Source organism: Cucurbita pepo, chromosome 5 (assembly GCF_057944985.1).
Source record: "Cucurbita pepo subsp. pepo isolate OVF chromosome 5, ASM5794498v1, whole genome shotgun sequence".
Lineage (NCBI taxonomy): Eukaryota > Viridiplantae > Streptophyta > Magnoliopsida > Cucurbitales > Cucurbitaceae > Cucurbita > Cucurbita pepo.
Window position 1 is genome coordinate 1,761,417 of NC_141802.1, and position 13,369 is coordinate 1,774,785.

At 34.5% G+C, this 13,369-nt stretch overlaps 2 protein-coding genes across 3 annotated transcripts; both read right to left on the minus strand.

Annotated features, from left to right (window-relative positions):
* Positions 1–651: 651 nt before the first annotated feature.
* Positions 652–4,240, minus strand: LOC111786132 (GMP synthase (glutamine-hydrolyzing), putative / glutamine amidotransferase). The gene is made up of 6 exons (XM_023666475.2): positions 3,533–4,240; positions 2,478–2,728; positions 1,882–2,257; positions 1,654–1,785; positions 1,396–1,571; positions 652–1,019 (listed from the first exon to the last, which is right to left on the minus strand). The coding sequence occupies exons 1-6, from the start codon at positions 4,076–4,078 to the stop codon at positions 896–898; spliced, it is 1,605 nt and encodes a 534-aa protein (XP_023522243.1). The 5' UTR covers positions 4,079–4,240; the 3' UTR covers positions 652–895.
* Positions 4,241–6,935: 2,695 nt separating this feature from the next.
* On the minus strand, positions 6,936–11,475 carry TRM12 (uncharacterized). Of its 2 annotated transcripts, XM_023678561.2 has the most exons (6): positions 11,170–11,475; positions 10,298–10,391; positions 8,442–9,757; positions 8,233–8,366; positions 7,739–7,898; positions 6,936–7,637 (listed from the first exon to the last, which is right to left on the minus strand). In XM_023678561.2, the coding sequence occupies exons 3-6, from the start codon at positions 9,685–9,687 to the stop codon at positions 7,051–7,053; spliced, it is 2,127 nt and encodes a 708-aa protein (XP_023534329.2). In that variant the 5' UTR covers positions 9,688–9,757; positions 10,298–10,391; positions 11,170–11,475; the 3' UTR covers positions 6,936–7,050. The 2 variants fall into 2 exon arrangements, with proteins under 2 accessions (XP_023534329.2, XP_086980450.1); XM_087124324.1 differs by lacking the exon at positions 11,170–11,475 and having other exon boundaries at positions 10,298–11,023.
* Positions 11,476–13,369: the final 1,894 nt, after the last annotated feature.

Consider the following 13,369-nt stretch of genomic DNA (forward strand, 5'->3'; position numbering starts at 1 on the left):
GAAATTTTCCACAATAAAAATTAAAATTTACAGCAAATAATATAAACGATATCAAAATATTAACTAATTACGGTGCCATAATGATATGATGATATGATATAAAATTAGTTTCACTTCCTTATTTCACTCCCTAATAACTTTGCTTAAAATTAGTTTTATATTAATTTTATTTAATACAATGTTAAAACATGTAATAAAAATTTAAATTTAGTATCATTTTTCTCTAAAATTTTAACAATTTTGGTCCAGCATGTCAAGAATCACAAGTTTCGACAATGATATGATATAATTCACTTTGAGCTTGAACTCTCATGATTGATATGATATAATTTACTTTGAGCTTAAACTCTCGTGAATTTTTTTATTCATAAATTCATGATCTTCCTCTTCATCCGTGAACGTGGGACTAATTTTTTTAATAATCCTTGGTAAGGCATATATTTTATAAGTTGGATGATAAAATTATTTTAAGTACAGAATAAATTACAAGAGCTTTTAATTCAAATATATATTGATATATTATTTTAATTACAGATTATCCTTAATTATATTGCCTTTTTAAAACATACCTGATTGAGTCCGATGCATGATCATTGCTGATGTTCAATCTGATATAGTATGGATTGTCTTAGAGGGAAATAACATAAGAGATAGAGAGAAAGAGCATGGTTTTTATTTATCTATGAATAAGAAGTTTGATAGAATTCAGTCAGCTACATCACCACAACACAACCAAACATAGAATCAACTATTCATCAAATGATCACACATTCGATCGACTGACCCGTGCCCGACCGCAAAACTTGGTGTTGAGATCTCATTCCCATTCGATTCAACATGAAGGCCTTCGACCTAATAACGCTCCCTCTCAACAGCAAAACTTGGTGGTGATTTCTCATTCCCATTCGATTGTTGACGGAGGCTTCGACGTGATGTCTTGAACAACCCTGTTTACGCCCCGAACGCTATTGCAAATTTTTCTTGCCACATTATCCAGGAACTGATGTTCAAAGTTAAACCTGCATCATCAACCATCCCACATTATCAATGAACTGATGTCCTTACAGTAAATACATTTTCTGCACGGTTGGACATAACTGGACTCATTTCATTTCATGTGTTAGACTACAGGTCACAAGAACAAACAGCAAAACCAGATGCTTGTGAATCTACAAGTGTGTGCAGGTCAGTTCAAAACGATTTTTTAAGGGAAAAAGAAGGAAACCCAAAACAACCAAACAAAAGCTACCACACCGGACCTACACAGATGTGTCAATTTCCTCTGTTTTTCGGGTTTTAACTTAACGTTCCTACTTGACGTAAACCAAGAGAATAATTTAGGAATGCAACTTAGTTTCTTTCATATAAGACTAGAAGAAGCTGACAAGGATTTACCAATCTGCTGTCATTCCATCTTGACTTGTAACAGCTCTCAGAGCAACAACATGAGAATGTGTCCTTTGGTCACCCTGAACTCCAACTGATTTTATGGGTAAAAACACTGCAAATGCTTGCCATATTGAATCATACAGCCCAGCATCCTTGATTGACTGAATAAAAATCTCATCAACCTGCAACCATAATTATAGCAAACTAAATATTCTTCACAAACAGGAAAGGTAAAAGTTTTGACTCAACGCCGCTTGAAGTTACCTGGCGAAGAACCTCCAATGCATTGCCTTCTGTTACATCGCCCAGCACTCGTACAGCAAGACCAGGCCCAGGGAAAGGGTGGCGCTTTAGAAACGCATCAGGAACATTCAATATCCTCCCGAGTTGGCGTACCTTTAAATTTGAGATTTTATTCAATGTTTATTAATAAATACAGAATGTGATACAACACAGACAAGTGTATATCAGTAGAAAGATCAAAACCATTACCTCGTCCTTAAAGAGGAGCTTAAGTGGCTCAATAAGTTTCAGTTTCATGTCCTTGGGAAGTCCTCCGACGTTATGATGACTCTTGATCGTGTGGGAATGGTTTCTTCCAGATCCAGGTGGCGGGCAAGATTCAATTACATCAGGATACAATGTGCCTTGGACCAAGTATGAAGGCTTCTTACCAATTTTAAGTTCCAAATCATGGCCAAATGAATCAAATATAGAAATAAACTCTTTCCCAATTATTTTTCTTTTCGCCTCAGGATCTACTACACCTTTAAGTTTGCTAAGAAAATGATCAACTGCATCAACACAAGTAACAGGCAAATGAAGATCGCTTTCAAAGGTTTCCATAACACGTTCTCGTTCTTTATACCTGCCATGTAATCACAAAGTGACATTATGAACTTTGCAAACAAACATGGTGAGCCTTATTTATATCAAAACAGGACAAAATCTGTACCGCGCAGTTCTACTTCTGTAGAGGTACATGGGATAGATCTTCCCCTTTGAATTATAGAAAACTTATATTTTTAAAAGTCAACCGGACAAAATTTTCATCATTCACATTCAGGACATAAAATCAAATTCTGTACCTTAATAAACCATTGTCAACAAAAACACAGTGAAGCCTTTCCCCAATTGCCTTATGAACAAGAGTTGCAGCAACGGTTGAATCCACACCTCCTGATAATGCACATATGACGTGAGCATCTGGACCAACAGTTTCTTTGATTACTTTAATTTCTTCATCTAGTATATTCTCCATCTTCCAGCTAGCGGTAATTCCACAGACATCAAAGAGAAAATAACGCAACGTTTCCATTCCTTCTGGTGAATGAGTAACCTACACAAGATACACAAGTTCAACTTCTCGTAGAAATGACAATTATATGCCACGAATGATATCACTTCAGTTCATCACAAAGCAATATTTGTTGCCCCCATCCCATTCAACACTTGGCCAATAGCATGATCTTTGAAAACCGTAGAAGAAACTAATTAAAGGCTACAAACTACTGAAGATTCTCCTTTCATCAGTTCAACCCAGAAAACATGAGTAACGTTACTTACACGTAGCAATATATTTCAATACATCCAAAGCCTACAATAGTAGTGCTAGACATGATTAGATAACGTAAAAACATAATTCTTCAACAATATGTGGACCCAGCATATTACTTTATATAAGCTACATCAATACACTCGGGACTTGCAGAAGCCTGAGAAAACAAAATCCTGGGCTGAAGGTGAAAACTAGAAACCTGGTTTTGAATAAGCCACAGAAGCCAAAAAAAAAAAAAAAAAAAACTCTCATATCAAAATATTTCTCAAGCCACCTCCAAGAAGGAGTTTATATTTGAGGTGAAACTCAAACAGGTAGTCCTTTAGATAAAAGTAACGCAAATTTGGCCTTCTCGAACTAGTTTTTTAACAAGGCATCACACATACAAAATCCAAAGTTCGAAAAACTCAAACAGCATCGAGGTGGAACTCTCCAGAAATTAAACAAACATGTGGTCAATCTTAAATCTGAAAACGGAATATTATTGCAAAACAACACGCAAAGAAAGAACGTAAAGTTCCAATAGCTCATCAAAACAGAATACAGAGTACAAAGTAAAAAGAAAAAAAAAATGAACCCCATTACCTCTGGATGATACTGTAACCCAAAGAACTTCTTTGAATGATTTTCCACAGCCGCGACGGACCCTTGTTGACTCCTCGCCACCACTTCAAACCCCTCAGGAAGTTTCGCCACCTCATCACCATGGCTCATCCAAACAGCTTGCCTGTCCCCAACCTTCTTAGTCCCAAACAACCCTTTAGCCTTCTCCACCACAATCTCCATTCTCCCATACTCCTGCTTCTCCCCAACCTTCACCACACCTCCCAACCTCTGCACAATCAACTGAAGCCCATAACAAATACCCAAAACAAAAACCCCGTTCGCCTCCGCCCATTCGACGAACCCAGCAGCGAAACTCGGCGAGTCGCTAGCATGGACAGAGTGAGGTCCACCAGAGAGAATAACGACTTGTGGATTGAGATCAGTGATGGCCTTGAGCGGAGAAGTCCCCGAAATACAAAGAGAAAAAACAGAGAGGCTCCGAATCCGGCGAGTGATAAGATGGGTGTATTGCGAGCCAAAGTCCAGAATCAAAACCAAGTCGGACTTGACTTCTTTTGGGTCCATTGATGGAAAACGGTAGAGAGAGGTTGAAGAAGGTGGCTGCAGTTGCAGAGGGGCAAGGATGCAAAAGGGCAACGGTTGTAGAAAAGCAGAGATAGAGAAAATTAGGGTTTAATGGGGTTTGGTTTGGCGGGAAGTGGAACCAATGGCTGTTGGTTGCAAGATTGAGGCGAATGCCATTGCCGTTATTTAAGGAAATTATTATTATTATTATTATTATTATTTTCTTTTCCGGGAAATGTGATTTATTATCTAAATTTGTTTAATTGAAGCCATTTCCCTTCTAATATATATCTATATATATTATTATTTTTAATTGTTGTTGGATTTGGAAATAAATTATAGGGATTTAAGGGTATATTTAATTCAAAACAATATTGACCTTTTAAAAAGAAAACTATATCAATTTTTTGTTTTAAAATAAAATTCTATTGTTTCAATCAAATTTAAAAAATTATTAAATTCAGAAAAAATAAATTAAATTTTATTAATTTCAAGTATTTTTAAATGTTATTATGAAATTATTTTTATTTACTAATACATGTTTAGAGGGTTTTTAGATTAATCACATTTAAAGTAATTTTTTTTATAACTCATCTCGAGTATTTCATCAAAAAGATACTTTTCGTTTAATCCAACTATTTTTTTGTTAACGTTTTTTACTTTATAAATTTTTTTTTTCAAAATCCACTTTTCCATAGTCTAAAATCAATTGATAAATTTGAAAGACACTTTAAGAAAATTTGATATTTAAATTATTTTTTTTCCTAAAGTTATTCTTGTTAAGTTTAATGATTCTTTTGTGAAAAAAAAAATAGAAATGGTTAAATTATAAGTTTAGTTATCTTTATATTTTTAAAAAATATATATTAAATTCATAAACTTTTAATTTCATATTCGATATGAATCTTCAATTTTAAAAATGTCAAATAAGTCGTTAAATTTTTTATTATGTATCTAATTGATCTTTAAAATATCTTATAATCTTGTTTCAAATTCAATTCTACAAAATAAAAAATTTAAGTATAATTAATTTTATATTTCACCCATTATCTCAAAAAAAAAAAAATTGAAACTTATATAACTTATAATACATACAACTTCAAATTATATTAAATAAAAAAAATGCGATGTTCTTTTTTAAGGAGTTATTTATTATATTATAATTAAAAAATAAAAAATAAAAAGAATCTTTGAAATGAGAGAGGTAGGCAGCATGAGGAATGCAGCAATGACGTGACCTTTTGACGGTACGTCCAAGGGCTGAACTTTGCCACATGCCATCAACGCATTGGGCATGCCAGTGCTCGTACGTATACCGATAATTTAATACAAATTAAATAAATAAATTATTATTATTATATTTCAAATAATAAATAAATAAAAACACAATTATCTTATTTTTCTCAAATTAATGGGAGTTCAATTCTTTTTATTTTTCTCAACTTAAATAAAAATTTTATTTTTAAATTTTAAATCACTTAGATTTTTTTTATAAAGGGTAAAATTAGATTTTCAAATTTTAAAAATGTATTATTGGCTTAAAAAAAACCATTTATTTGAAACTATATTTTTTTTTATTCTATGTTTTTTAAAAAGTTTTAAACACAATAATGTGTGTTTATGAAGTTGAAAAAAATAATAAAAAAGAATTTGAGTAATGTTCGGAAATTCCAAAATACGATTTTCCACGCGTGTTGTTCACGTGAGGCCTCTGTGAGAGGAGTGGACCCAATATTAGTCGTGGCAGTATGATATCTCTATTAAAATATGTCCATAAATTGTTTCGAGAACGTATTAAAAAAAATTATTTGAATTAATAAACAGACAAAATTTTACACGTTTTAAGCCTATTATTAATGTTGATTTTATATCGATTTCGAACTCATACGTTTGATCATTTTAACAGTCCAAGCTACCAGGAGATATTGTTCGTTACATATGGTCGTCGGTCTCATAATTTTAAAACGTGTTTACTAGGGAGAGGTTTTCACACCCATGTAATGAATGTTTTGTTTCTCTCTCCATCCCAGATGGGATCTCACAATCCATCTCCTTAGACGGCAATATCCTTGCTAGCACATGACTCTGATACCACTGTAATGACCCTGGTTTTCTACTGACGGTTGGCTCTGATGTGGAAATATTCAAACTATGCGCTACTTTTATATTTCAGGTAAAGATAATGCACCCCTGTGCGGTTAACACGCGATATCGCATCGAAGATCATGAAATCTGCACAAGATTGTCATATCTATTTTTGTAGATCTTAGGATAGTGCAAGACATTACTATGTTATTCTACTTGGTTGAATATTTTTATTGTGTTGTTTTAAGATCATTTCATAAACATATGAGACCATAACATTGTTTTAAGAAGTTGTTTTTAATGAATGTTTCTACATAAAAAATACAAGAAAAAGTTATGTCATGCATATAGTAGCGATTCTGTATGTGATGCAGAAGAACAAAACACTATTTATAAGGGTGTGGAAATCTTCCCCTAATAGACGCGTTTTAAAGCCTTGAGGAGAAACCCGAGCAGAATAGCCCATAGAGTACAATATCTGCTAGTGATGGGGCTGGGTCGTTACACTACCCGTTAGTGCTTATCATATTATTGTTGCTTATTCCAAAGAAAAAGAAGGAAAATGATTGGGGGTGGGTAGGGTAGAAAAAGACAAGTTGTATAGACGTCCACCATGTGTGGGTTGATATTGAAAAGGCAAGCCCATTCCTCTACAAGATCTTGAATGAGGACCAAAATCACAGGAAAATGAGGATCACACGAGATATCAAAGATGATAAGCCATCGACAGTGAACGTTTGTGTTAGAATTTGATGGCACAGAAAGTAAGGCATCAGAGAAAGGTTTAGTAACATATTGATCCAAAGGAGTTACACAACATCCTATTCAAATAGACTGCTGATTCTACACATGAACTCTGGCTCACGATATCATGATAAAGGAAAGCTTCACAAACCAAGATAAACAACACTTTCAATGACTAATTCTCTTAGAACAGATTCCGCTATAATGGTAACAATCTCTTCAGTTTCTGTTGGATAATTCATCCATGTTCTACATCTCAAGTCTCCCAAACAAAGATGATCAAGCGTTTGTGGAGGTTGCTGCTGCAGGAGTGGCCAGTCCATATGTTGCATAACCTCATGATACAGAGCGTTCTCCTTATTGGGTGCCTGGATGTGTGCCTTATAAGATGATAGCCATGGGGAGCATCTAATATAACACTGGAAAACATCCTCAAGAACTTCATTAAAATAGTCGAAAACAAGCACACAATCACCACATAACTGGGTACCAAACAGCTTCACTTTGTCAACAAATGGTATCCGCAGCCAAGCTGAAGAATGACAATCCACTGACAGTTCGTTCCAATTCTGGTTTGAGACTTGCAGCAGCTCAAGTACATATTTAGAGACGGAGCAACAACAATTAAAGGTAGAAATGGCAGGATCAAGAACCTCTTGCAAGCTAGCCAAACCAGTACACTGGCTCTCTTCAAAACTAATGGGGAGTGCTTCACCAGTTGACTCATCAGCTGTGAAGGTTTACCAGCTTGCATCAGCTAAGATTGCTACTAAATGGGTTTATAAAAAACGTGGCAAAAAAAGAAACATTGTCTTAGTAATTTAATTATACCTGTTCTTGGAGTGAATGCAAGGTGGCTAGAGGCAGCAGCAGCTACCAAATGAATAGTTTCTGGTAGTAGCTGCACTTCTCTATCGCACAAACCATTAGGATCTTCCACTGTCTGAAATCGTGATAAGCTGGATGGTTCTTGAGCCTCTAGAGCCAAATTCTGCACGTTGCCAGTGTTTATAGCACAAAACAATGTTAAATAGTGAAAAATGCTCTTACACCAAGTTTTAAAAGCATTTGTATGGTTTGTTCAATTCAAGAAAAATGGCCTTAGGAGTGGAATCCTTCAAATAAGCTTCAAATCAGCTTGACAAAGTTATATTATGATAAATAATGCATACCAATGGATGAGGGTAATCTAAGATGCTAAACATCCAAATATGTGCTATTCAATCTTGAAACAAACACATAAATGGCGCATATCCAGGACAACCAAGAACGAATTTGAATACTAGCCCTTATATAGTTCTTCCATGGGAAAGTGTGCAGCTCACCCGTTTAGACAGCTCCAGACTTGCTTTTTCTCTGAAGCCATTGAATTTGTTATCAAATCCAGATGATGATGCTTCACAAAAGATATTTCCTTCATGGGGTATAATGGCAATGTCTTTTACAATCTTCACAGATCCTGCATATGCTTCACTTAGTTGAAGTAAAGAAGAATTTTGAGCCAAAATAAGACAAAACATCAGTAAATTTGCACCTTCAATAGTTGGATATTCATTCACTTTGACATCAGGAGAAAGGACGTATGACACATTCAACTCTGCATTTGATCCCTGCCATTGGTCATCATCTCTCCTAGCCATTTGTGGAGTTTCACAACGTTGTTTTTCATCATTTTGAGATTTTGACTTCTCATAGATGAACTTTTTGTTGCTAAGTTGGGAATGTCTCGTATGAGCAGCAGTATGGCATCCGGGTTTATTTGATGGCAATATGTCATCGTCAGAAAAGCACATAACCCACCCCCATGGTCTTGCTTTCATTTTTCTTACAACCTCTTTGTCCCCTTCACGCTTCTTAGATTTCTGTCGTTTGAGATGACCGGTAACAGCTGACTGGCCTACCATCACGCCATTACTTTCACTGGTTGAAGCCGTCTTGTCCCCATTTCTAGAGTAAAAGACCTTGTCTAGTTGATCATCTTTTGGGGCCCTATAGACCAGTGGAGTTTCCATGGACATACCATTAGTTGATAGACATTCATCTTCTTTTCTCCCTACCCTCATTGCTTGCTTCATCTTCCTCTTTATTTGTCTAAAAGAAAAAAGAGTTCCTTTGTTACTCTCCACATTCTTTATGAAACTAGAATGAGATTTCAGAGAGGAGCCAGAATTGGTTCCCACAGCCGCATGTAGTGAGCTACTTGGATTTGGCTTTAAGACTACTATTCTTTCCAAGGATAGAGAATCATCACTATCACAGGGCTTCAAATTGTGACTATGGGCAGGCTCCTCGTATTCCCCCACTTCTTTTATCTTATTTTCTGATAATCTGCCATTGAAGAAAGTCTTCGTCTGCTGCTTTTTGTCCCGAGAATTGGTAGAGTCTTCGATACGTTTAATCAGCAGAGAATTTGGGTCGTGTAGTAGATTTACAAACAGTTCCCTATTTGAGTTGAAAATTCCCAAGGCATCTAGTAATTGTTTACACTGTTTGTCAGCCACACCAACAAACTTCTTACTCATAAATGGCTCAGCCGCTTCATTCTTCTGAACCAATTTTAGGCTAATCTCATTATGTCGGCCAAACTCCATACAACGTTTACAAGTACAAGATCTTTGATTTCTACAACAAGCTACCCTTGATGATGCAGCCGCCAAACTTTTAGGAGACGGCTGTTGAAATTCTCTGCTAGGCCTCTCAATAGCTTTGCACACCATTTTGTGGCTCTTTGAGGCTTTTCCAACCATGCTAGAGTTAGATTGCATATGCTTTGCTCCCATTATTTGTGTGTTGTTTTATAGAAAGCCCTCGTTTGTTTGACCAGCTGCGGTTGTTTCATAATTTATTACCCTGGAGAAAATTTCAAGAAAGCTCAAGAGTAAAGACTGCGCCATGTTTCATAGTTCCTTCCATGATGATAGCTGATTTATAAAGCCAAAAAAAGGTACTCTGATAACGAAAAAGCTTAGACTAAAACTCGAAAAAAGTAACTTTGGATCATCAAAATCCCCAAATAATCTCCATCAATGATGTGATAGCAGTTCCTTTGGTTAACATAATGATCAAAAGCACATATAGTAAGGGCACTTGATGCCTCCAAGTCTCTTAATAATGAAAATCTCTCATTTCCAGATATGCCATATTTTCGTTATATCTAAAACCATGAGTTAAGAGAAATAAACTGGAACGGGGTTTGCTATCTCTCAAATACAACTATAGAACACCAGTGAGAAGCCCAAAATACATTTATGAATGAATATTTCACTCAAACCCATCAGTCAAATACTAGAAAAACAACATTGAAACCCAAGAATTTCAACAAAGAGTTCAAAACAGAAGCAAAAAAGACATGTTTTCACCAGACACCATTGAATTCTGAGGATTTCTTACCAGCTGAGAACAATTGGAGGAAATGTAGTCCAAGAACAGCTTCCTCTTGTCCATGCGGTTCTTTTCTCCCGTGATCCTAATCTTGCTGATGACCCTATTGGCATGGTGAATGATTAACTATGGCTCACAATGATAAGAAAAGGAGAACCCAAAAAAGTAACCACTTTATCAAAAGAGCACAAAATTGATTGTCTTCCCAAATATCAGAAGAGAACAAAAGAGAATCTATCACCTTGGTCTACACTTCTCACACATGAAAAAACATTCCATCAGTAAGTAAAACAAAACGCAGGCTAAAATTAAGGATGAATCAAGAGTAATTTAAGGGAAAAGAGAAACCCTGCTTCTTTTAAAATTTAAAAACTCATTATACATATGGACAAATAGTTCCAAGCAGAAGTGAACATAACGTATTATTATCTCCTGTTTCTTACAAAACTCACTAATTGCCTCCCCCTACACGCATCTTTGACAGCAAAAGAAAGTAAAGAAAGCTAATAAGCCACAATTTAAGGAAGCAGTGAAGCTATTTCTATCAATTCCAAGACAAATGGTGGCCATTAGCCAACCAAATACAGAGGAAACTGCTTGAAGAGACCTCATATCATTTCCATACAGAAAACAAAAGGGGTAGGCCATGTTAATGGCGAAATGACACTACTGATTACAACACAAGTCTCCATTAAACAGTAAGTCAAGATAAGGCAAGGGACCGTTTCATGAAGAAAAAAAGAAAGTGGGTTTGATGGGGCTACAAAAATGAAAGATGAAATGAACTTTTTGCAATCAGTGTTAGTGAGTAGTGAAGCAATATTACAATGTCAGAGCAAACTAGATAGCTGAATAATGGGAAAAACAGAAAAATGGGTCACCTGGGTCAGCTTGAATCCACGAGAAGCTTAGGAAGAGATGGAGATGGACCCATTCCACTTACAAGAACAGTGAAAACAGCTATGAAAGAGAGGGGAATAACAGGGAAAGGCGAAGAAGACGAAGAGGAAAATAGTGGGGAGAGAGAGAAGGAGAAAGAAAAGCCATTGAAATGGGACAAATATAGAAAACGAAAAGAGAAGAAAATTGAATCATGGGTATTGATTTTTGGATTGATTAGTGAGGAAATGGACTGCCAATTTGCAGAAAGAAAGCTTTACACACAAGCAATTGTAAGGTTACTTTCCCTCGCTCTGCCCCAACTCCAACTCCATGTTACCCCTTCGCAGCTTTGGCCTTGGATTACCCCGCGTACGACAGACGCGTAGAGGGTATCGGTATTTGTGGAAACGCTGTCGTATTGCTTCTCTACAAGACCCGCCATTAATGAGCAATTTGGAGTGGTGACAAAGACCAGTACCGAAACTTGTAGGCCATTGGTTCAGTTTTTTTATTATTACTCTGTTTGAAATTTGAAATTCAAGTATGAATATGGGAAATTATTAATTTTTTTTGTTTTTTTTTTCTTTTTTGACTTTTATTCGAAAAATAAAATAATATTTTCTAATTATGTCTAGTTTTTGTATAAATAAGATTTATAAATTGAAATTATAACGAAGGGTGCTTCTTTTTATTTTTTACCATTATTGAAATAATAAATTACTAGTCTTATTACCTTCGCACCATACTTCCACGATATTTTTTATTAAATCAATTTTAATTTTAATTTTTTTTTTTATAAACACTCTCAAATCTATGATTAACGCGCACAAGATCAATTTAGTGAGCTACTCGCTTAAAATGACACAATTAAATTGTTATTTAGTAAACTTTATATTATAACATAAATTATTAATTACATAAATTACCAAGTGCTTTATACACGAAATTTTTTTAATACACATATAATTGTTTTTCGAGATATTTTATGCCATAAAGTTTGTGAGGACTACTAATCATTTTATTGTAACATTTTGTTATTTATTGTAATCTTTGAAAATCTTCAAAATTTTAAATGGGCTTCTTTTGAAGCATTGTCTTTATTAATGACTTGACAACGACAACACATTATTATTATTTAAAAAAAATATATCATAAGTTAATGCACTATTATTAATTAATATATATATCATAAAGTTTGGAGGGTTTAAAGCAAATAGTTGAAGTAGTTTTTTGGAAAGATTTAACATGTTTTATATTTTATTTAATTTATATCTTGAAATAATGAAAATATGTGAAATATAATTTTTTTTTCATTACCGCCATTATAACTAAAGATGAAAGTAGGAAAGAAATATGAAAATATTTTTAGAAATGAATTATAGAAAATTTCATCACGAGCATTAAATGCACGAAAGAACCTACATATTTGAATATATTACAAGAATAGTCTTGCAATTAATTGTACTAGGAAAATATGTCCCATCACAATAATTATTATTATGGATTTAGAATTTAGTAATATACAGACGGTATAAATATATTAGGATTAAATATATATATATATATATACACTCCGTTACGATTACTTTTGAAGTTGTTGAACATCACGTCCAACACGTACGAGCACCTTAAAGTACTTGGTAAGAGTAGAGGCTATGTATTAAAAACTTTTGTCAATTCTCGAAAAACAAATACGTGTGCTTAGTCAAATTAATCAGGTTATTATGATATGGTTTCGATGACCGAATAAAAAATGGACATGAATTCGAAGATCTTATTAGCTTGTTTCAAGAGTTCTCCGTCTCCATCTGTCCCAGAATACGGGTTTGGAACCCGTTTGCGTACTCGGTTCGAAAACAAATGCACATGGCTCCAGCCAAAAAAGGGGGTGTGTGTCTCGAAGGTCTTTGTTGAGTTCTTGGCTTGGGGATATGGCAAGAGAAGAGGAACGTGTTAGGTCAGTAGTTGGTAGACCCATTTCCTGGGGATTGCTACTACAACAATAATACAAATTTAATCTAATAAAAATTATTTAATCTCCGCTATTTATATCACATCATTATTTTTTAATAATCATAATACGTTGAGAAATTTTGAAAAATAAAAAAAAAATAAAATAAAAAATCTAAAATCTAAAATTCAAATTTTCCGTTACTTCCAATAAATTTTCTTCTAACATTTCTATTTTCTTCGTTGGAA

Bases quoted from the DNA above. Each gene is read 5' to 3' on its own strand.
- LOC111786132 (XM_023666475.2), bottom strand. From the start codon at position 4,078: ATGGACCCAAAAGAAGTCAAGTCCGACTTGGTTTTGATTCTGGACTTT. The intron at 2,729-3,532 runs GTAATGGGGTTC...TATCTTGTGTAG, and splicing joins GGTTACAGTATCATCCAGAG to GTTACTCATTCACCAGAAGG. The intron at 2,258-2,477 runs GTACAGAATTTG...ATTACATGGCAG, and splicing joins GTTGACAATGGTTTATTAAG to GTATAAAGAACGAGAACGTG.
- TRM12 (XM_023678561.2), bottom strand. From the start codon at position 9,687: ATGGGAGCAAAGCATATGCAATCTAACTCTAGCATGGTTGGAAAAGCC. The intron at 8,367-8,441 runs GTGCAAATTTAC...AAGCATATGCAG, and splicing joins TGAATATCCAACTATTGAAG to GATCTGTGAAGATTGTAAAA. The intron at 7,899-8,232 runs GTGAGCTGCACA...GGCAACGTGCAG, and splicing joins GTCTGGAGCTGTCTAAACGG to AATTTGGCTCTAGAGGCTCA.